Source organism: Ascaphus truei, chromosome 9, assembly GCF_040206685.1.
Source record: "Ascaphus truei isolate aAscTru1 chromosome 9, aAscTru1.hap1, whole genome shotgun sequence".
NCBI lineage: Eukaryota > Metazoa > Chordata > Amphibia > Anura > Ascaphidae > Ascaphus > Ascaphus truei.
The window spans coordinates 10670582-10692681 of NC_134491.1; the positions used below are offsets into that span (position 1 = coordinate 10670582).

Here is a 22100-nt window from a genome sequence, read left to right on the forward strand (position 1 = left end):
AGTATGTCCTGGGGTGGAGTATGCATACTTCTTAATCATATTATATATGCCAACTATCTAGGGCAGAAGAAATTAATAAGAGACTATCCCATTGGTAAACAGGAGTAAGACTTTGCCTGCGTTCACAAACGATGCAAAATATTCATTTTTTATTTGCAAAAAACAAACAAAAAAGTCACAGCTCACCAAGAGTTGCAAGCGAAGTCAATGTGCATTTCAATTAGGTTCAATGTGCCAACTCCCACCCAGACCCCAAAATATAGGTTTTGGAGATGAAAGCGTACCCAGTGACTTATCTAGCATCCCAAACACTGAATTATACAACAAGTGGGGAGATACCCGTGAGCAAACCTTAGATACCTGGGAAATATGTTAATTTGGATATGCAAAGTACTATCAAATGGAGTATGGAAGTCTGTAGAGCTTCAGTGAACTACCATATTCCAGCTACTAGCATTTGTATGGTGTGCACAACACTTGTTAACCCTACATTTGATTTGAGACTTTTACCTAAAGAAGCCAACTCGCAACCAGCAGTTTACATTAAGGTCAAGAGATGTAGCTCTGGAAGCAACATATAATCTACTGTATACATCAAATGACTCCTATTGTTCCTTGTAAGACCTCCACATATTACATGTTGACAAGTGGAGGAAAGCGTTTTAATATTCACAGCAAAAGCTTGGACTCCCGCAGTCCTTTTTAATTACTGCAGACTGCTTTCATGTTAATCATAGTGTTAAAAGACTACCATACAGATTTATCTTCTTATTTAGGTCATCAACAGATGAAATGGTTACAATATCTTAAAAATACTGGATCTGGATTTGAGCAGCACTGAGGGAAATCAGACGCAGGAGAGCGGCTTAAAAAAGGTGCAAACCCACATAGCTGGGCAAGAACAACCGTTGGTAAGCAATTTCAAAATTCAACTGGCCTTCTTAACCCAATGTAACCCTGCTAAAACTTGCTATTTGTAACCCTAATGTTGCTAATGTAACCCTGCTATTTGACTTGTTTTATTTTTCTGGAGATTACAAATGTAATTTCTCTGAATGGAAAAGTGCTTTTTGACCCTAGCCCATCCTGTCCTTAATAGAGTGAGTAAAAATAAAGTGAGTGTTTGCCGTGCACACTTGATATCATACAAAAGGGTAGTAACCAGGAGAAATCAAACCCCCATCGGGTATTACCTCACCATGTTCACAAACCAACTGTAAAAATGATCTAAAAATACTTCTTGGCAGTATCAGATGTTGGTACACAAAGAATCACCCAGATGCAACTCCTTAAACAGGCCATTGGACAATGAGGGTTCGTACCGTTAAAGTGAAAATTTGGACGGGCTTAGAGACAGCTGTTCAAAAATTCCTCTTCTATATTATGAAACACACTGGTAAAGTTACAAATAGGAGAATACAGATATTTTGTCTGTACATTATCCGTGTTTAACAGTAAAAACTCACATTTAATGAAGGAGAAAAAAATATTGGACAGGTAGTGCGGAAGATGCACCCTGATATTCACTACTGGGCCATCACTATATTTGTAAAAGTGGACCAATCTTCTTTAACATTTGTTTTAATAAAGTCACATTAAGCAACAAAACAAAAACTGCATATTGAAAACAATTCTTTACAAAACACAAAGAATATAAAAAGCATTTTACAGATTAGCATTAAAACCATAAATAAAGCCAAAGAAACCACGTGCCAATGATAATTTTGTATCTCAAAACGTAATGGTTATATCCAGTATTCACCTTGCAGACTCATTCTGCAGATTAATGTTCTAAATGTAACATGCCTGCCTGATTAGTGCTATAATGTCTCTTAAAGTTCTTTGTCAAGAATCTAGGAACATTAGCAAAGAACTTGTATGTTAACGATAGAGCTATATTTACTAAACCTTTAAGCACTGGAAGACGCAGCCCATTGACTTGGACTTTAAGGTGTCTTCCAGCAGCTAGAAAGTGCTTTGTGGTAGAAGACTGCTTTGTAAAGGTGTTACTTCTGAATAGTTTGCTCCAACCAAATTGTAATTCCATTTATTTATGCCCCTTCTTTGTCAAAATGACCAACTACATAAAGGTGACAGAATAAAGGAGATGCTAGGCAGATATAAAGGGCAAAACCTACTAAAACGTCAAGTTATATTCTTTACAAATACAGCTAAACCCCGTTATAACGCGGTCCTCGGGGTCCACCCCGAGACCACCGCGTTACTAACGGGGTCGCACTAATTTTTAAAAAAAAATGGCCGCCGCATCAGTGTTTTTACCCGCGGTCCCGGCTTTCCCCTGCCACCGCGTGACAGGAGATGGGAGGGGGGATTCCCCTCCGGTTCCGGCTCCCCCTGCCACCGCGTGACAGGAGATGGGAGGGGGGATTCCCCTCCGGTTCCGGCTCCCCCTGCCACCGCGTGACAGGAGATGGGAGGGGGGATTCCCCTCCGGTTCCGGCTCCCCCTGCCACCGCGTGACAGGAGATGGGAGGGGGGATTCCCCTCCGGTCCGGCTCCCCCTGCCACCGCGTGACAGGAGATGGGAGGGGGGATTCCCCTCCGGTCCGGCTCCCCCTGCCACCGCGTGACAGGAGATGGGAGGGGGGATTCCCCTCCGGTTCCGGCTCCCCCTGCCACCGCGTGACAGGAGATGGGAGGGGGGATTCCCCTCCGGTTCCGGCTCCCCCTGCCACCGCGTGACAGGAGATGGGAGAGGGGATTCCCCTCTGGTCCGGCTCCCCCCGCCGCAGCACAGGGACTCCTGCCCTCCCCCCCCCCCCATGCCCCCCCGCGCTGCACCGGGCCATCCCACCAGCCCCCGCAGCATCGGGGGCCCCCGCAGCAGCCATCATCCCCCTCCACCGCAGCACCACCCCCACCCTGCAGCCACATGCCTCAAAAATCATCCCCAAGGTAAGGTAAGGCTGATTTATGTATAAGTGTAGTGTGTGTGTGTGTGTGTCAGTGTGAGCAGTGTGTGTGCAGTGTGCAATGAGCAGTGTGTCAGTGTGTGCAGTGTGAGCAATGTGTCAGTGTGTGCAGTGTGAGCAATGAGCAGTGTGTGTGCAGTGTGTGTGCAGTGTGAGCAGTGTGTCAGTGTGTGTCAGTGTGTGCAGTGTGAGCAATGAGCAGTGTGTGTCAGTGTGAGCAGTGTGTGTGCAGTGTGAGCAATGAGCAGTGTGTCAGTGTGAGCAGTGTGAGCAGTGTGTCAGTGTGTGTGCAGTGTGAGCAGTGTGTGCAGTGTGAGCAATGAGCAGTGTGTGTGCAGTGTGCAGTGTGCAGTGTGTGTCAGTGTGTGTGCAGTGTGAGCAGTGTCAGTGTGAGCAATGAGCAGTGTGTGTCAGTGTGAGCAGTGTGTGTGCAGTGTGAGCAATGAGCAGTGTGTGTGCAGTGTGTGTGCAGTGTGTCAGTGTGTGCAATGAGCAGTGTGTGTGCAGTGTGCAGTGTGTGTGCAGTGTGCAGTGTGTGTGCAGTGTGTGTGTAGTGTGTCAGTGTGTGCAGTGTGAGCAGTGTGCAGTGTGTGTGCAGTGTGCAGTGTGAGCAATGAGCAGTGTGTGTGCAGTGAGTGTGTGCAGTGTGTGCAGTGAGCAAAAAAAAAAAAATTTTTAAATCTAAAATTTTTTTTTTTTTTTTTTTTTTTAACGGGAGCCATGGGAAAACCGCGTTATAACCGAATCGCGGTATAGCGAGGCGCGTTATAACGGGGTTTAGCTGTATGTGCAAGATACATTTTCTAAAATGATTTTACAATACTTACATTTGTCATTATAGCATCAGGTCTCTAAAAGGAACCAAATGTGAACTAATACAATTATATCTTTAAAGTTAAAGTGACTCCCGGTCTAAAGTTAAAACTAATTTTATAATGTGGCAACCAAGTTGCAGTAAATAGAACTTTTTATTTTATTATTTTTTAAATGTGTTAACACTGTTTCTATTTATGAAGAGCAAAGTTCAATAGACCATTTAAGATGTGTAAATCGCTCTCCAAAGCAGCAATTCTATCCAAAATGCATTCAGAACTCAGATTATATTAGGGTGGAGCCTGCGCTCAGAAAATGTCTTCAAAGAACAGGTCTCCTCTAAGACAGATATACAAAGTAGAGCGCTACTCATAAGTTCATAAGGAAGTTCTCCATTTAATGTGACAGCCAAGAAGAGTGGAAAAACAATGTCTTAGAAACCTGCACTTTGAAGATTTTGTTTGTCTATGTTGTTTGGCTGCACAAGCAGGATTCTCCTTACCTGAAACGGTTTCCCACACTTTGCAATTGCCTGCTCATAGAAGCAATTTTTTCAGGAATACCAAAATACTACTAATATGAATATGAGTTAATATATGTTCTAGGGCAATCAATCTTTGATGTCTATTTCAGGTACGATTGGTATAGGAATGTGAAAGAATGATGGTACATTAAATGGGTTTAAAAGTGGGGGTGGAACGAGCAATTTCAAAATACTCAAGGGGGGAAAAAAAAAACACCCCCAGAAAACAGTTTTAGCCAAGCATTTACTAGTGCTGCTTTAATCGTACGTGCTCCTTCAAGTAGCAGAGTGCACAAAGCAACTTAATATCCCACCTTACCACACATCCAGTGTGCTGTATTGCATTTTTTTTTATATTAACTACAAGAGTAAATTGCAAATACTTGTCATGTCCATCTTCAAATTTTTTTTGAACAGGCTACTTTATTTCAGATAGTTGTGGTGCCCGTGAGCTACAATTGGTAACAATAAAAAAAAATCTACAATTTTATTACAAATTAATTATTGAGAAATACTTGTGGCATTTTCTGTTTCATTTCGCCAGGAATTTTCTCATACTAAACTGACTGTTTGTATTCATTTGCCAAATCTTATAAAAACACCACTACAATTTAAATTTAGAGCACATAAGCAAGCATAGAGAACATGTCTGAATATATGCTACAGTTAGTAGATAAAACACTGCACCAATATTAATTCTAAACAAAAAATACCACTTTTCCCTGAACTGCAAAATGACGCTCTTACAGGGGTCTTATCAAGCAGTCAATATTTTTTTACAGATTTTCAAAAATGGCCATCGAGAACTGGTTCATAAAGTCCCCGATAGCTGCAACCTGGGAACTTTTGCAACATTCTTTGCTCAGATAGGCAATTATGAATTAATACTCCATGAAATTTGGAATTGCATTCTTTACAGCTGGCTTTTGCATTTTACATTTGCAAAACAAACATACATCACATTTGTTACCTTAAATTACAAAACCTTAAAAGTGTATGTGGCAGAATGCTTATTTATTGCAACTTCCGACATTCAGTACATTGCTGTTTCGCACTGTACTCTTAAAGTCAAATACAATTTAATACAGATGGAAAGTTAACATGGATTTTGTCACATAAAAAACAAACTGAAACAGCGCAGTTAAAAATGTGATGGTGTAAATTATTATGCATCACAGTAATGGGTGTCGTTAAAGGTGCAACCCGGAAAGAACTACATTGGCCAACCAATCATCTGCCTATTACTCAATGTATACCAAAGTAGTATGGCTGTACCTTTAAATAGGAAAGTAAACGGATGCCACAGATGAGAAAACAATGAGCAGTTACAGTAACTCAGTTGCTACTGGAGGTGCCTAATATGCACTACTGTATGTTCTTACAACCAACAATGAATTGGTTAAAATCTCATGCATAGAAGTTATTAAATGCGTTGGTTTCTCTTGGCTGCAAAATGCAATGAGTATTGTGCACACCTGGGCTGAGCAGAGTTTTACTTTCTGTAGTATCAGCGCCACCTAGCAAGCCATTATATATTTGCCATTTTTTACAGTAGCAAGCCCATTTATTTGGAAGACCAGACGCTGCAGGCTGCTTCTTGTTGTTTCCCCTCATACAGAGGTAAAAGGAAGGGCTCACAGTTTAGTGTTAGGACCTGCATTAATTTGATTATACCTTGACGTGGTATGCAGGCTTAACACTTTGGCCAAAGGGTTTAACTAAATTAAGTAAATATTATTATTGAAGTATTTAAACTTTATACTTATTACTTTATATGTTTTGTCAATTGTTTGTATACATTGGCCACGCTCAGTAGCACTCTTATTGTGTACACACACACTATATATATTTTTTAAAGTTATGGTGGGTGAAAAAAGGCGACAGAAAACCTGCACCGTTAGCATATAGCCAATAAAGAATATCACTTATGAGCCCATTCACATGTCTTAGACAGGTCTGCAACCCTGCCTTTCAACCATTATCACCTAGCATACAGTGCTCCCACTGCAGCAATGGATTCTGGGAAATGACATGCAAATGAGCACACAGTGTGTCACCTTTTGCCTGGAATATCCATTCACATGGATAGCAAATGGAATTATTACTGTATTGCTTTATGCTTTACTGTGGAGGGTTTTTGTCACTTTTTACCCACCATAACGTTAATAATGTGTGTTGAAGACCTACTCCCAGTCAAACCAGTACAACCAACCTCACACTGAAGAGACCCACAAGGTCGAAACTGTCTGAGTTGGTTTACTGGCTTTGCATCTCATCCCAAGCTATGTTTAAAAGCTATGTTTAAAGCAGCATGTATTGGCTTAAGGGTTGTTCATGTAATGTGAGCTTGAGACAAAAGGTGGCACTGTGCGCTCATTTGCATGTCATTTCCCAGAATCCCCTGTTGCAGTGGAAGTGCTGTGTGCTTGGTGATAATGGTGAAAGACGGGGTTGCAGACCTGTCTAAGAGATGCAAATGAGCATAAAGTAATATTTCCATTTGAGAGATATATATATATATATATATATATAATGATAATGTGGTGGCTGTTGGAGTTAGAACGTGCTGACAATGTGTGTGCTTCTTAATGCTAAGGAATGAGCACATCTGCATGACCTGCAGTATTCATGGGCTTTATTTCTCCAGATACAGAAATTACCCAGCCAAGTACAAAATATCCAAAGCAATGAAAGTGATGCTTCAAAACAACTTCAGCACATACAGTTACAAATGGAAGTGGCTTTATTTTGCCTACACAATAAGTAACAGTGGATGGATCATGGGACAAAAAGAAAAAGACATTGTTAAATTATCTTCTTTTTTTTACCAACTCCCTAAAATTAGGGGGAAAATAGGTCATTAAAAAGCCCTTGCAAAGATCCCTTTGTCAGATTGAAGTACAACAGTGCTGTTTAATATTAATGACTTACTAGCAATCAGATCAGGGTTAACTTTCTGAAATGGAACACTATCTATTTGGCACTGGTCTCTAGTGTCAATCTGTTTGAAATGAATAGTAATTCAGAAAACATTAAGACAGTTAATATGTCATGAAATATAGGACACTTGAAAAAATATGGCAACAAAAAAAATTATACAGTTAAATCGATGTGGTGGTAGCAAACAATGACCAAATACTGAATCAGGAATATAGACAGTGAGTGAGGGAAGACAGCAACATTACTAAGCTAGCAAAGACAGCTCCTATGACCATCTGCGAAGGGTACGTCTCCCGAGGGAAAAATGCACAGATTGCGTATTCCAGACAGAGAACAGAAAAGGGACTCCGTAATAGTGAAGGGGTACTCGTACCCGTAGCAGTGAGAGGTAGTGTTTGGATGACCGTTACAAAGTTACATTTGTGCCTATTATTGCACTATGATAAAATATTCCAGCAAACCCAGAATGCCCTTTAGTTAGCAGCAGTCCACTTTTTCTTGTATAATTGTATTTTTTTTTCTTCATATTATTTGAACTTATTTCATGCAAGTGAAATTGTCGGTTCCGCAGTAATGGATGGCCTTAGTACATTATTCAAAAATGTTTAAAATTGTGAACACTTTTTTACAATTCAGAATTTAATTAAGTTCCAAACTTTTTGTGTTAAAGTAACCCATTTTATAGTTCACGTTGTTAACAAGGTGAAGATAGAGAAGTCTCTGTGGTTCCTTTAAAATTGTCTCTTTTGGTAAAGTTGTAACAAATCTATGCATTCAAGTCTATGGGGTAAATGCTATATGTGCAGAAGCTGCTGATCGAGAGGTTTTATGTTCAAATATCCCTATTTAAGTCAATGGGAATTTGCCACAATTACACAGGAGTACAGTAGTACAGTATCCCTAAGGACCTTCTATACAAGGTAAAGTTGCTGTTTGCGGCTGAAAATCCCCATTGAAGTGAGAGGATTTCCAGCCAAAAACAGCCTGAAGGGCCACTTTTGACCATATAGAATAAGGCAGCAATATTTTATTTACTGGTCAAATGCCCATAAGCATGGGTCGTTGGGGAGAGCAATATCTTTGCTATATCTATTCCAGGTAATTGGATGATTTTTCTGCTACTACAGCCAGAAATACACCACGATACAGATGCATACATAATAAAAATAAGTAATTGATTTGATAATGAGCAAACGTAGGTTTGGCACACAAAGTAGGTGAACGGGGAGAAAATGAGAAATTAAATGATCCCAACACTTATTTCATGGTATGACACTGTAGTAGCTAAACACACTGTTTCAATACTGATCAGCATAAAGATTTACAGTACAGTCAACATGGTATAGAACAGCGTAAAAGTGTCCAGGCTACAGTTACGATTCACAGCACAAATGAACTTGTTTTAAAGAACACAAATGGAATCATGTGATCTTGACAGTAGCTGCATTTTCACTTACTATGAAATTTGTACTTTTGGTCAACAAATATGAGTGTCTGTGCAGCACCAAGTTAAACTATTTTATTTCACAGACCACGTTACTCTTACAGGTCCCTAGATTGAAGGCAGGAAGGGCCTTACATTTACCTTCAATCCTGCACTTTTCGTGTGGAGCCCAACACATATTTAGGTGTTGGTTATTTGGGGTGAAATACTCTGTCTAAACTCAAGTCATCTTTAAATGCAAGTCTCTTGTTTCATTTTTTGATGAACACTACCTACAGCCTAGTGTGTGTCTACAGTACTGTTCTATTTCTGATGAGTAGATATTATGTTTTGTGGTACTTTAATGGACTAACAAGTGAGATTTCATAGATTTCAAAAGTGCTCTACACATTTATTTTTTTAAAAGTCACAGACCTTCATGCGTGTGTGTAACATATACAAATAAGACTTTGTATACACTTCTAGATCTAGGTATCACAACTTGTGACCGTTCTAAACTCCCAAAGAGCCAATATGGCTATAAGAAGGTTTCAGATTATGAAAGTGTCCAGGTGCTCTTTACATACGTTATAGGCTTCGGTGTCAGCAAAAAAGTCTACAGCAGCAAGAGTAGGGAATAAATGACTTATCAATACATGAAAAAACATTTAAAAAGAAACCATGATTTAAATTAATTTGTCAAAGGGTTTGAAATGCCATATACAACTAATCATGGCCAGCTTTAATACTGCAGCAGTTTTAGTTTTGCAATGCTTTAAAAAAGCAGATCATATCAGAAAGACTGAAACTTATCTGATGTGCATGTGGCACTATTCAATATTCTGCTCCACTGTGCATCTGCTAGAACAGTTGAGTGCAAACTTGACAGACACAGCTTACAAACAGTATTCAATTCTTACAGCCTCCCATTAAGTCAAATGCACCTTGTACAACCTGAGATAAGAGATAGCTGTGGCAGCACCCGTTTATGGGGTTTAGCAATCAATGAGGTCAGGAGGTATTCAAGGCATTGTGCCCAAGACAAGATAAATACAAAGATCTTTTCAATAATGATTATCTTGACATTATAAACACCGTTATGCTGAAACATACATACAGTCATTATACCACACTACACGCTCACATATACAGTCACAGTGATACTTGCAAATACATGAAAAGGTAGATAAATACATATTCCATGGCACAGATTCTGTCCTCAAATGGCTGCATCCAGACTGGGAAAAAGTGTGGGAGGCGAGAGTCTGGACAGATGTGGGCAATCAGATGTGCTTGATGCTGTATTTCCCTTTCTGAAGCTGGGAAATGTACAGTTTGGACTTGCTGCCATCCTGTCTCTTAAACCAAACCTCGTCGCTGTTTATAGTTGTGATGACCGCGCTAAAACAGAAAAAGTAAAACAAGCACAGTGACAAAAAGTCTCAAATCTATATTCCTATGAACTGGCGTCTAATAAACCTGTGCCTGGTAACGGGTTGTTGGCTGAAATAACTAGTATAAAAACTCAAAAGGACATTTTCTGGATGGCGCATGGCTTGTTTGTCGAGTTATTCCTCCACACTTAGCCGATACTGTCTGTAAAACTAACAAAAGCATTTTTAAACACTTCTAGGTACCCGATGGTGGTTTTTTTTTGTGTTTGTTTTTTACACAATTGCCTCAAATCGTCGCTACAATTCATTTTGATCCTAGGAAGGATTGCAGCTTGAACAGAAATTGTTTCATTGAGCCATTCCTAGAAATGAAGACCGGCTTTCCATATTTCCATATTCCTGTTGTAAATCTATCGCAATGTATTGATCGCATAATTATCTATCATCACTACAAATAACCCAAAAGTCGTTTACCTGGTCGGGTACTCATCCTTTTTGTCAATGCAGATTGTCTGTCCCCGGCCATACCATTCTCCATCATAGTGTAATCGACCCTCTTCTGATTTGGCGCTGTGTTGATGCTTCTCTGGTTTTACTGGAACTGAAAAGGAAACCATGCATGGTCAGATATCGATAAATGCAACAACTCTATACCACCAAATAGAGGAATGACCTCATTGAAAGGTGCTACAAACACTGGACATATCAAGATGAGACACTATTGCAAACCTTTTGAGCGGAGTGACAGGAAAATGTGAGTAAACCGTAGCTGCTAGGGAAAGTGTGCTGGAACAGTGATAGGGTACAACCATTAATCCCAGCAACGCTGTCAGTCACAAATAGAAACCAACAGCAATGTCAGGTAAGTGACCACTAGTGTAATGAACAATCACAAAGGTTGCAGCAATCATCCACGGTAAAGACAGTCAATATTGTAGGTACTCACAAGCCCCATGACCGGGGTTCCGACATCCCGCAGCGTGCTTCCCAGTGTAGATAGAGTTAAAGTAGAATAGCTGAAAAAAGGAGCACTGCAAAGAAGAGAACTGGAGGCCAAGTGGGAACACAGGTTGTATTTCCTCTGGTGAGAGAGTACCTATAAAAAGAGACACCTTTTTGACCCTAGAAGCACTCTTCGACAAAGCGCCGACAGGCGAGAAACGCGTTAGAGGTTTCTTACTTTTTTTAATCTAGGTTTCATGCCTCAAAGTTTTGTTATTTTTTCCCACTTGGCCTCCAGTTCTCTTCGTTGCAGTGCTCCTTTTTTCAGCTATTCTACTTCAACTCTATAGCAGCACAGCAAACGTGTTAACATGCTATGTGTTGCAATCTTCATTTAAAAAAAAGAAATACCAACGGAAGCTTATGAATACAGCATAATAGCAAAGGGAGAAAATGCAGAAATGTCTGCTACATTGTTTCCAAAAGGTCAAGTATGAATCCAACTACCCTCCCAAAAAAACATTATGTATTGTATATTTTTGTAATATTTGGGTTGGATCTTCAATCTGCAAAGCACTTAAAATATAACTTGTATAATGAACCAACCCTTACAAGTTAGAATACCATTAATTTCCAACATTTGTGGCAGAGTAGGGAAGGATGTTGTTGATTATGCAATGGATGGAAATTGTAATAGAATACAGGTATAATCTGCATTAACGTACGCAATGGGTCTGGAGCATGTATGCAAAGTGAAAATGTACTTAAAGTGAAGCACTACCATTTTTCCACTTTATGATGCATGTACTATACTGCAATCGTCATATATGCGCATAAGTGATGTAAATAACGCATTTGTAACCAAAATAAATACAGTAGGCTTTATTGCTGTGTAACATCACAGTGTAACATTTAAGTGTGTGGCAGAGTTAATCTTGGAGTTGTAATCTCTGGATGTTTTCTTTCTATATCTTTAATCATGGATGCATTCTGAATATCTGGACTAACATTCCGACTTATTTCTTCAAACAGGTATGTGTGAGCTGGATTCTACTATCAATTACTACAGATTTTAAAATGTATTAATATTGGTATGTGTGAGCTGGATTCTATCAATTTGCAAGATCCTAAAATTGAATCAACACTTTGGTGTATCCGAGTTGATTAGGCAGACCCCTCCCTTAATTATTAGTCAATGTGGCTGTGTTTTAGAATACTTAAGGCAGGATACCTTGGCTGTGAGCCATATGGCTGTGTAACATCAAAGTGTAACATTTAAGTGCGTGGCTGAGTTAATCTTGGAGTTGAAATTGGAGGTGAAGATTGAGGAAGATCTGGACGCTGAACAAGTTTACAACTGTGAAAACTTTACTTTCTAAAAGCTGTGATTAATTGTACTCTTCCTATCCTCCAATAACTGGCCAGTCTCTCCTCCTGTATCTCACTATGCCCTCCTTATTTCTTTTTCTATTTACTGTTTTCTCACTCCTTTGTGGGCATTTCTGTTCTCTACAACATCCCCACTCACCACTGCACCATTATTTCTACACCTCTCTCCCAACAACTTATTTACCCCTCAATAAAAACCACCCCCACAAATACTCTATTCACATCCTCTATCTACTCCTTCCTGCTGCTGGAGATCTCCCCTAAGCCAGACATACACACCTGATCTCACACACGGCTCCCTGCCATATCTTCCTCTGTAGATGGTGTTAACCTTCCGATTTAACACTGACTAACCTGAAAACTCGCCCAACAAATAAAACATTCCAATAGCCTGCACTCATGGCTATTGTCCCAGTCACTTATACCACCTATTGTGGCCAAGCTCTGCCATCGACAGCACTTATTCCCTCACCTGCTGTCTCTGTAAATTTCCCCTCAAACCTCTTAGATTGTAAGCTCTTCGGGACAGGGATTTCCTTTCCCATTGTCTGATTTTTGCTGCCCTTATTGTATTTTTAAATTCCTTGTACTGTATTCTTTGTGAAGCGCCGAGTACACTTTTGGCGCTATATAAAGACATACAATAGAAAGAAAATCTATAATGTCAGCTGATTTTTCTAACCATGTGTTATGTACTGTAGATTTACTGTAATTTCCTTGTTTTTACAATTCCTGCATGGTGTATTATATCAAGTATATAATATAATAATATTTATTATTATACTACACCATGCAGGAATTGAACCCCTGATAATTCATATGCTAGTCCAAATTTTCTAACTGCTACACCACAGGGTGGTGTGATGAATCTAACTCTTAAAACAAACTTATCATATACTGCACAGTGTAGTCCATCATCCAATTAGAATATACCTTCCAAACAACCATAGGGTTGTTTAAAGAGGACAACCTTCCATGCACACTGTGGTGTAGTGCTTAGAGCAGTGGACTGGTATATGAAACAGCAAGGGTTCAATTCTTGCATTGTGTGGTTAATAAATAAATGTTAAATTACTGAAATTTGAAGGAAAAGAATGCCAGAGACCCAAAAATTGACAGGCTAAACCTGTAGCTCGGTACGTACTCGCGAAGAGAGTGTACATCCACAGGGGTATAGTGCAATTGGAAATATATACAGTCATGTGAAAAAGAAAGTACACCCTCTTTAAATCCATGGTTTTACAAATCAGGGCATAATAATCATCTGTTCCTTAGCAGGTCTTAAAATTAGGTAAATACAATCTCAGATGAACAACACATGACAAATAAATCATGACAGTGTAATAAGTCATATTTTGTTGTTCATCTGAGGTTGTATTTACCTAATTTTAAGACCTGCTAAGGAACAGATTGTTATTATGTCCTGATATGTAAAACGATGGAATTCAAAGAGGGTGTACTTTCTTTTTCACATGACTGTCCGTACTCGTGAGTGTACCTAAAGCGAGTGTACTTAAAACAGGGTATGCCTGTACATTTTAGATATCCCCTCTGCTTTGTTTCACTTCTGAACTTTGTTGCAGTTTCAGATATTTGTCTCACCTTATCAAATTATACAGGTCAGACATTCAAATTCTGTGTCTCCTCAAGCTATGAGTAAACTCAGAAATATCAGTAGAATATTCAACTTATTTCTCAATAAATCTTTTTCAGGTCCATTTTCCCCTCAGTACCCGACTAGCACCCTCTCTATCCACCTTTAAGACCAATATAGCAAAAAAGAAGGTAATGAGTGCAAGGTCTGAGGAAAGGGCTTAGTGCCCGGAAACGTCACTATAAATGTATCGGCACTGAATAGGTTAATAAAAACCACAAGCAAGCTTTTTACTATTGTGTACCTCCTGCTAGTTTGATACTTTTTTGGATTCAACTTTGGGACGCCAATATCAGCTCAGGTTGTGCACCAGTAGTAAATACTTTGCACAAAATTAAACTGTGAGTGCTGGTGTACGATTTTAATTATATATTTTTCAGGTTTAAAAATGGCGCCAGTCACTTCCATTAAGCCTATGGAACATGCCACTGCCGTTGTTCCCCCTTTTCAAAATCAGTTTTAGAAACAAAACAAGTTTGAAGTTATAAAACTAGCTACAGGTAAACTTACCATCTGGTTTTACACGATGGGGTCCGAGCGTGGCCATTGCCTACAGGAGAACAGCAGTTAATAAATGATTAGAATCTATGTTTCAAAATAGCCAAAGATGGCGGGCACACACCACTTCTTTTAAAATGGTGGTTGGTGCTCTAGCAGGAAAGCGAGAATCTCTACAGAGATCGCTCCATAGGCTTCAATAGAGAACAGTATCCTGTGGCACTGAAAAAAAAAAAAAGTGTTTGCGCCGGGCACACACATTTTAAGTGAAACTTCGACTTTTGTCACTGCTTTGTCACAGAAATTGTATTCGAGATGATGTTTTTAATTAAAAATAAAAACAAAATTTCAGTGCCAAAACGCAAAGAAGTTTGACTTAGAACGCGTGTTTTAGCTGTTTGCACTTCTATATTTAAACCAAGTGTGAATTCCTTGTGTGTGCGTGCGTCAGTCTGCGCGCCAGTGTGCTAGTCAGTGTGTGTGTGTGTGTGTGCCAGTCAGTGTGTGTGTGTGTGTGTGTCAGTCAGTGTGTGTGTGTGTGTGTGCGCCAGTCAGTGTGTGTGTGTGTCCGTGCCCGTGCGCATAACATTGTTTGTTAATCTCCACAAGTCTACCTTCCCCCTATCCTGATTTTTATAGATAGACTATAAATCCCTATGGTGTTTGTGTTTTTGGGCTTTAGACTGCCCCCATATATAACGAATCACGCAATGATAATACTAGACTTAAGTATGAGCTCAGCAGTGATGTGACCAGAAGAGTGGGCAGGGACTCTGAGGGAATCACTGTATATAAAGTTAACCTTCACTTTGTATTTATCACCTGTACATTTTTGACATGTAGCTGAAGGGGATTTTCTCGAAATGATGTGCATTACCTCTGCATGATTAAGACGACTTTTAATATCTATTTGACTTTTGTCACAGGGTTTTCGTGCCACAGGATGCTGCTCTATTGGAATCCAAGGCCATGTCCATATTAAGAGCGGCGGCACGCGCCTGAAAACAAAAGACCGTAAGACAATGCGCACGGCCATAGCGTGCGTGTGCACGAAAGCAACAGGGTGGCTGATACTTCGCAAGACAAAATGTGTCGAATTTGCTGCGCGACGGTCGGGTCACGTGCGCGGTTCTGCCAGTGATGGCTAACCGCTCACGTGACATCACGGGCATGCCTCCGGCACACCCTCGCCACGCAATCCTACAGGCCACGGATCGCTTCTAGTACAGGTGCGTGTGCACCTGTACTATATCCGAGGCCTAAGGATTCAGTGACGTTATACAGAAGTTTCAAGTGCCGAGTATCTGTGAAAGTCACACAACTGTCAAACTGCATTGTTCACTATAACTGTTATTAATACAGTATTGTTTTTTTTGTGGTAATTTGGTAGTCTTCATCTTCTTTATTTATATAAATGTGCAGTGTGAATACATTTTACACCGATGTCAGGTTTAACCGCACTCCAAAACCAGACCATGCAGATACGTTTCAACTGGACAAGATGACCCGGTAATGAATGTAGGGCATGCGGCAGGTGTAATTATAAACCCCACATGGAGTCTAACAATGGATGACCCAATGTGGGGTTTAAAATTACACCTGCCACATGCCCCACATTCATGACAAGTGTAATCAAAGAATTGACCCCATTGTTCTGTCCCATTTTAAACAACTTACCTTAATACGAGACACTGGACCCCACTTATAAGAGGTCAAAGGTTACACTGCATACGTACAGTACATGAATCACATTTAAACAGATTAAGCATATAGACACATCTTTGCCATTTCATACATGAAGCCCTAAATAAAAGCAGCCATTTGCTTTTAGAAGAGAAAAATAAAAGTAAAATACAAATACATTTTCAATACAGGGATAGTCCCATTAGGAAGGCAGACCCTTTTTATAACAGAATACAGATATAGGTTAGTGGAAACAGCTCTCTATTCCAGGGTCAATTTACCAGGTTTAACTTCAGCTGCATCCCCCTTCTCACCTTTCTTATTGTTGTCCAGTCTTCAAGTATATCCAAGTCTTGTAACATGTAAACTATATATGGGCGTGGGAAAGTCAAGGAGAATGTTTCAAAAATGTACCAATACATTTTGTAGCTTTGTTACACATGCTTATTTGCCCCCACTCGTTCCTCTCCACCAAATGAAAGCAGAGCTGGAAGTAAAAGTACAGCCACCTCGGGCTGCCCCCATTAAAACGGAAGGTTTCTGTAGAGCTGGGTTGCATTTGAAAGCATAAGGATTGAACCAAGCCTTTCACTAAATGTAAAACAATACCAATTTAAGGATGAAGGTCCTTTTCTCTTTAAATTCATGTAGTGAGTACATTTACCTCATGTTATAAACGGGCAATGGGGTGTATCATTTGAAAAAAATTTTTTGCTTGAAAGCAGAGTCTGCTCGTGCATAGGCACAGCAGTGTTTTTGGAAGTGTACATCTCTGTCCACCATAGTGGACAGACGAGAAGTGAAAAAGGTATAAACCAGGGCCCTTCAAGTGGCGGACTACAAAGGGCTTGAAGTAGCCATTGGACTGTCTCCTCTTGCAGATTGTAGCACAAGTTTTCACCCAATTGTAAGCCAATGCAATGGAAATATACATGGTACAGGTGTTATAAATGCAGGCAAAATGTTGAAGTATAAATTTTTACATGCATCCAAAATTACATTACAATACACATGTGGCCCTTCTACTCTTGTTTTGGGACGTCTGACCCCTTTCAAAATAGAGTTGACGAATCCTAGAGTAGATCATGGTTTTGAATGAAAAAGGTGCATAAGGCTAAGGCCCCGCTCCCTCAGTCAGTGTGCCCACACTGCAGACAGGCGGAGCGCTGACACACAGACCGCGATATGCGGTCTGTAGGGAGCCGGAGCCGGAGTGGGAGGGGTGTGGTTTAAGCAGAGGGGGGCGTGGTTTAAGCGGAGGGACCCGCTACCCCCTCCCCCCTCCTCAGGCTCGGGCTCCCGGGCTGCAGGAGGGAGCTGCTGCGGGCTGCCCTACTCACACGCTGACACTCAGGCACACACACACACACACTCAGGCACACACAGACAGGCACTCATGCACACACACAGGCACTCAGACACACACATACACACACACAGACAGGCATTCACGCTGCTTTCCCTCCACACTCTCCTCCCCGCTCCCCGAAGCCTCCCCTCCTCCCGAAGCCTCCCCTCCTCATTGGCTCACAGCCACACCACGTGACGCGTCGACGCTTGGGATTACAATTCTCTTGAATCCCCTAGCGGCTGACGCGTCACAGCGTGTAGTGAGCTGTGCAGGGAGGAGGGACTGGGACCGGCTCGGGAGGATTCCCCTGCTGGTGGGGAACGCTCGTGCGGCCGCCCGCGCCGCCGGGCGCAGCGGGTCCCAGGCCTTAGAATGCGTTTACCTCCATGCAAGTTTGGCTATTACGCCAAAAAGAGTATGAACCAAAAAAAAAAAAAAAAGTGTAGTGCAGATTTATGTTCTCGCTCTGTGGGGAAATCGATGAAGATCAAGATGCAATTTGAAAGTGAACCAATGGAAGTGGCATGTTAAACCATTCTTTTAAATCTGGGTGCCTGATGTAGGAGTGGGAGGAGAGGACCACTTTTAAATTATTTTTTTATTAGTTTGCAAATACAGTATGCTGGGGGGAGGGTGGGGGAGAGGGAGCAATGCGATTCACAACTGCAAGGTTATGCATTGTCAAAAAGTAGGTTTTTTTTTTTTTCAAATCGCCTACCTCAAACAAATGCATGTAAGAACATTAGTGGGTTTTTTTAATCTGCTCGTGTGGGCAGACTTAATGCACTGTTAAAAAGCTTTTGCTGGAACGATGGAGGAGAACAGACATAATGCCAAATTCCTAGTGTGACAGTCTTCCACAAAACTCGAGCAACCATCACTTGCACTAATTTTTGGCCCATCAAATTATTTGTGAACTAAAAAGTAGCTTTCCCTTGTAAAGTGCAGTAGAAAAAGCACTTTGGTAATTGATGCATCACAAAGCCCGAACATGTCTGCTTTCATTTGTTTGACAATAGTAATCACTACATGAAAGCAGGTGTTCTCTCTGGAAACAAAAAAAAAAAAAAACTACTAGTTTAAAAATAAATAAAAACCATTTGTTTCCCCCCCCCCCCTTTTCTTATATAGGGGTGATCTTTAACAAAAACAGGCTTCACATTTTAAATTAATTACTCCTTCAAGATAAAAATATACCATAGAAATAAAATATTCCAATTTTAGCCACCTCAGAATACACGGGGCATTTGCAAACGGTCCATGCGGCCAAATTTGGTACATTGGTGACCTGTCATGAAACAGCTTGGTTGCAAGGAACCAAAGTCAAGAAGATTAGATTTTGATAATGAAAACCATCGACGGTATGACAGTCTTGAGAAAGGGTCTGTTTTGAGACAAAACTTTGATTTTTCATTAAAAATTTTGTGCTTTTGGCAAGTCCTGCAAGTGCCTAAAATATTTAAATTAATCTCTGGAAGTCTTCAGATGCTGCTTTAAGATAGAGGGGTCTTACCACCACCTCCCAATAAAATAGAAGCGATATATATATATAGATATATATATCTATATATATATAGATATATATATATAGATATATATATAATATATATAAAGCGCAAAAAAACAGAAGTATCCAAAAGTGTAGTACCTTCAAATCTCCAATAAAAAGCAAACACAAAAAAGGCAAATACCCTGATGTCTTTAAAATTTGTATGTAATGTAAACTGCTCGATATAAAAACTCGGCACTCTGTCTAAACTGTGAAAGGGGTCTATAAAACAGGAGAGGAACGAGAGATGGCAGAAGGAACAAGAAAAGCTCTTCAAGGAAAGCATATTTTTTTTTATTAGTATGTGCACTTTATTGTACACAAATAAGTTAATTAAAAAAAGGACTATCCTTTGCACCAAATTCTGGTCCAAATCAGTTTGAACAATTTATAGATCTCCACAAAATGACTAGTAATCGTACCCTAAAAAAGTTCATATTAAAAAAAAAAGGAACAAGGATAAGGGAGGGGTATAGTTCCTCTACTTGGCCTCAGAGAGGTTGCCATTTCAGAAAAAGATTGACAGTCCCTCCTAGACTTGGAGAAACTTGATTCTAATTATTTGTATTTGGATGAGGAAGGAAGACACTTCAGGGATATTGTAAACAGTAGGAATGTTGCAGTATGGGAGTATCTGCCCATAATTTATCTTCAGACACAAAGAAAGATTAAGAAAAAAGTTAACTTTTTATCTGGTCCATGTCCAAGGGAAACAGCATTTTTTTTTTTTACAATGTGTTTCTACGGACCTTGATAAATTATGTGACAAACCCCACTTCTTTAAAGACAATCTTACTTCCTGAGAAAGGAAGGCATTAAAAGGACTAGTAGCTACCGATCCCAATTAGATCAAAAGACCCGATAAGCCTCCAAAGCAACATGTTAACTTTCATTTCGAAAGGGAAAAAATCCAGAATAGAAAAGTACGGAGTAGACCAAGGGTCATGGGAACACTATCCGTATCATGTCTACAGACATACCTGGACGCACACATCGCCCAACTGACAGCAGCATGGCATGAAGCGTCTCACCAGGTAACATTAACCAAATAAAAAAAACTCCCATATACCATCTCTAAATAGTTTGGCCGTATTATGGCACCCTGAAAAAAAAAAAAAAAAAAAGACCGGACACGAGTAAAAACCCTCACAACCATCGCCCATTCCGTGAAAATATGGGCTAAGGTTGGCCTAGAGGCCTCACCAACACATAAACAGAGATGTTGCCTATATTTGGGAATCCCACTTTCCTTCCCAGAATTATATCAGTACTCTTGGTGTTGTATAAATGAACTATGCAGAGTGCAAGATATAATGACAGGTACCGGTGTTCGGTCTTTTGCAGATCTCAGAGAATTAAAACAGATCCCGAACGCTGAATTTCTGAGATATGCTCAAATTAGACACGCTCACATTGGTACACCAAGCGCCCGATGCAACAGGGCAGTTTGAGGAGACCTGTCTCTCTACACACTTTGTGAAACAGACGGCCTCAATACTATATCAAGAGCTCTTACCCAGTACAGGAGATGCAGAAAGGTTGGACATCACACAATGGGAAGATTATATTGGAGAACAATTAGAAATACAGGAATGGGGAGAAATATGGGATATTGGAGTATGGAATATTATGGTCCTCGAAAAAGTAATGTCCTGGATCAATGATTCCTCAAACGAATATATGGCGATATGGAACCTGTGGGGTTTGAAATAGGAACACTATGTTTGACATGTCTTCCATAGCGCTATAACTAATTAGGCTGTCTAGAGTCACCAAGTCTATAATGTGTAGAATGCCTGAAATTAAATTTTATACCTACCATGTTGTATAAAAATAGATTAACATATTTAGCTTGCAGATCTACGAAATCTGCAAAATTTGCTATCCCCAACTTCTCTCTTGTTCCCTTTTTATTTCTGTACCCTCACAAAACCTCTAAGGCTCCGTTCACACAGCGCACGCTCATGTGCGCGCGTTCCTCATAGACTCCTGGCGGCCAATGGTAGTGTTCAGTATTGAAACTACCGTCGGCTGCAAAGTACAGCGACAACGCTGCTGCAGTCGCGGGAGTCTTTTGAAACTGATCTCCGGCTGCAGCAGAGTGGCGTAAATTTCAGCGGCCAATCAATGCATTGGCTGCTGAAATTGACCAGAGACTCGCAGCTCCCTGCTCCAGCCACACAGCCACGTTGCCGTGATATTACAATGCCCATGACACAGGCCCCCCTCCCCCACTCCCCGCATGTCGCCCTGTGTCGGATCATTCCGTCTGCTGGGGATGATCACACAATCACCCAGCAGATGGAGGCGCGCACATAGCATTGCTGTGTGAACTGAGCCTAAAAACAGAACGGTTTAAGAGGGAATAGTAGAGAAAAGTATATCGTCCCTGACAGGCTGATAAAGGAGGGTGATTGGTAATTCAGAAGAGAGGACTATTTAAAAGAATCTTACCACCGTCTGGGAAATAATCGTACTAAAACATACTAGGAGAAATGCAAGAACATTGTTACCTTAGTGCCGTGATTCTAACCAGGGCTCCGGGGAACCCTGGGACTCCGTGGAGCAGTCCCAGTGGTTCCGCCTAGCCGTCCACACTGCGGCCCCTGGCTCTCCTCCCAGGGGGAGGGGGTGATCCGTGGTGTCGGCGGTGCTGCTGCAAACTTTGCTTGCGAGCTACGAGGGGGGGGAGGAGGAGAGGCTGCTTCTGCTGCAAACTTTGCTTGCGTGTGTGTGGGAGACAGAGACAGAGAGACAGACAGAGAGAGACAGAGAGACAGACAGAGAGAGACAGAGAGACAGACAGAGAGAGACAGAGAGACAGACAGACAGAGAGAGACAGAGAGACAGACAGACAGAGAGAGACAGAGACAGACAGAGAGAGACAGACAGAGAGAGACAGAGACAGACAGACAGAGAGACAGACAGACAGACAGAGGGAGAAAGAGGGAGAAAGCGGGAGAAAGAGGGAGAAAGAGGGAGAGAGAGAGAGAAAGAGGGAGAGAGAG

The 22100-nt window shown here is 40.9% G+C and overlaps 1 protein-coding gene across 1 annotated transcript in view; it reads right to left on the reverse strand.

Annotated features, from left to right (window-relative positions):
• Positions 1-6994: 6994 nt before the first annotated feature.
• The window catches only part of BRMS1L (BRMS1 like transcriptional repressor), a 44430-nt gene continuing 29324 nt past the window's right edge, over positions 6995-22100 (reverse strand). Inside the window, exons 7-10 of the mRNA XM_075613325.1 lie at positions 16507-16571; positions 14522-14561; positions 10501-10627; positions 6995-10033 (exon numbers count right to left, since the gene is read on the reverse strand). Of these exons, the coding sequence (XP_075469440.1) occupies positions 9916-10033; positions 10501-10627; positions 14522-14561; positions 16507-16571 (350 nt within the window). The 3' untranslated portion in view covers positions 6995-9915. The remainder of the gene's footprint in view (positions 10034-10500; positions 10628-14521; positions 14562-16506; positions 16572-22100) is intronic.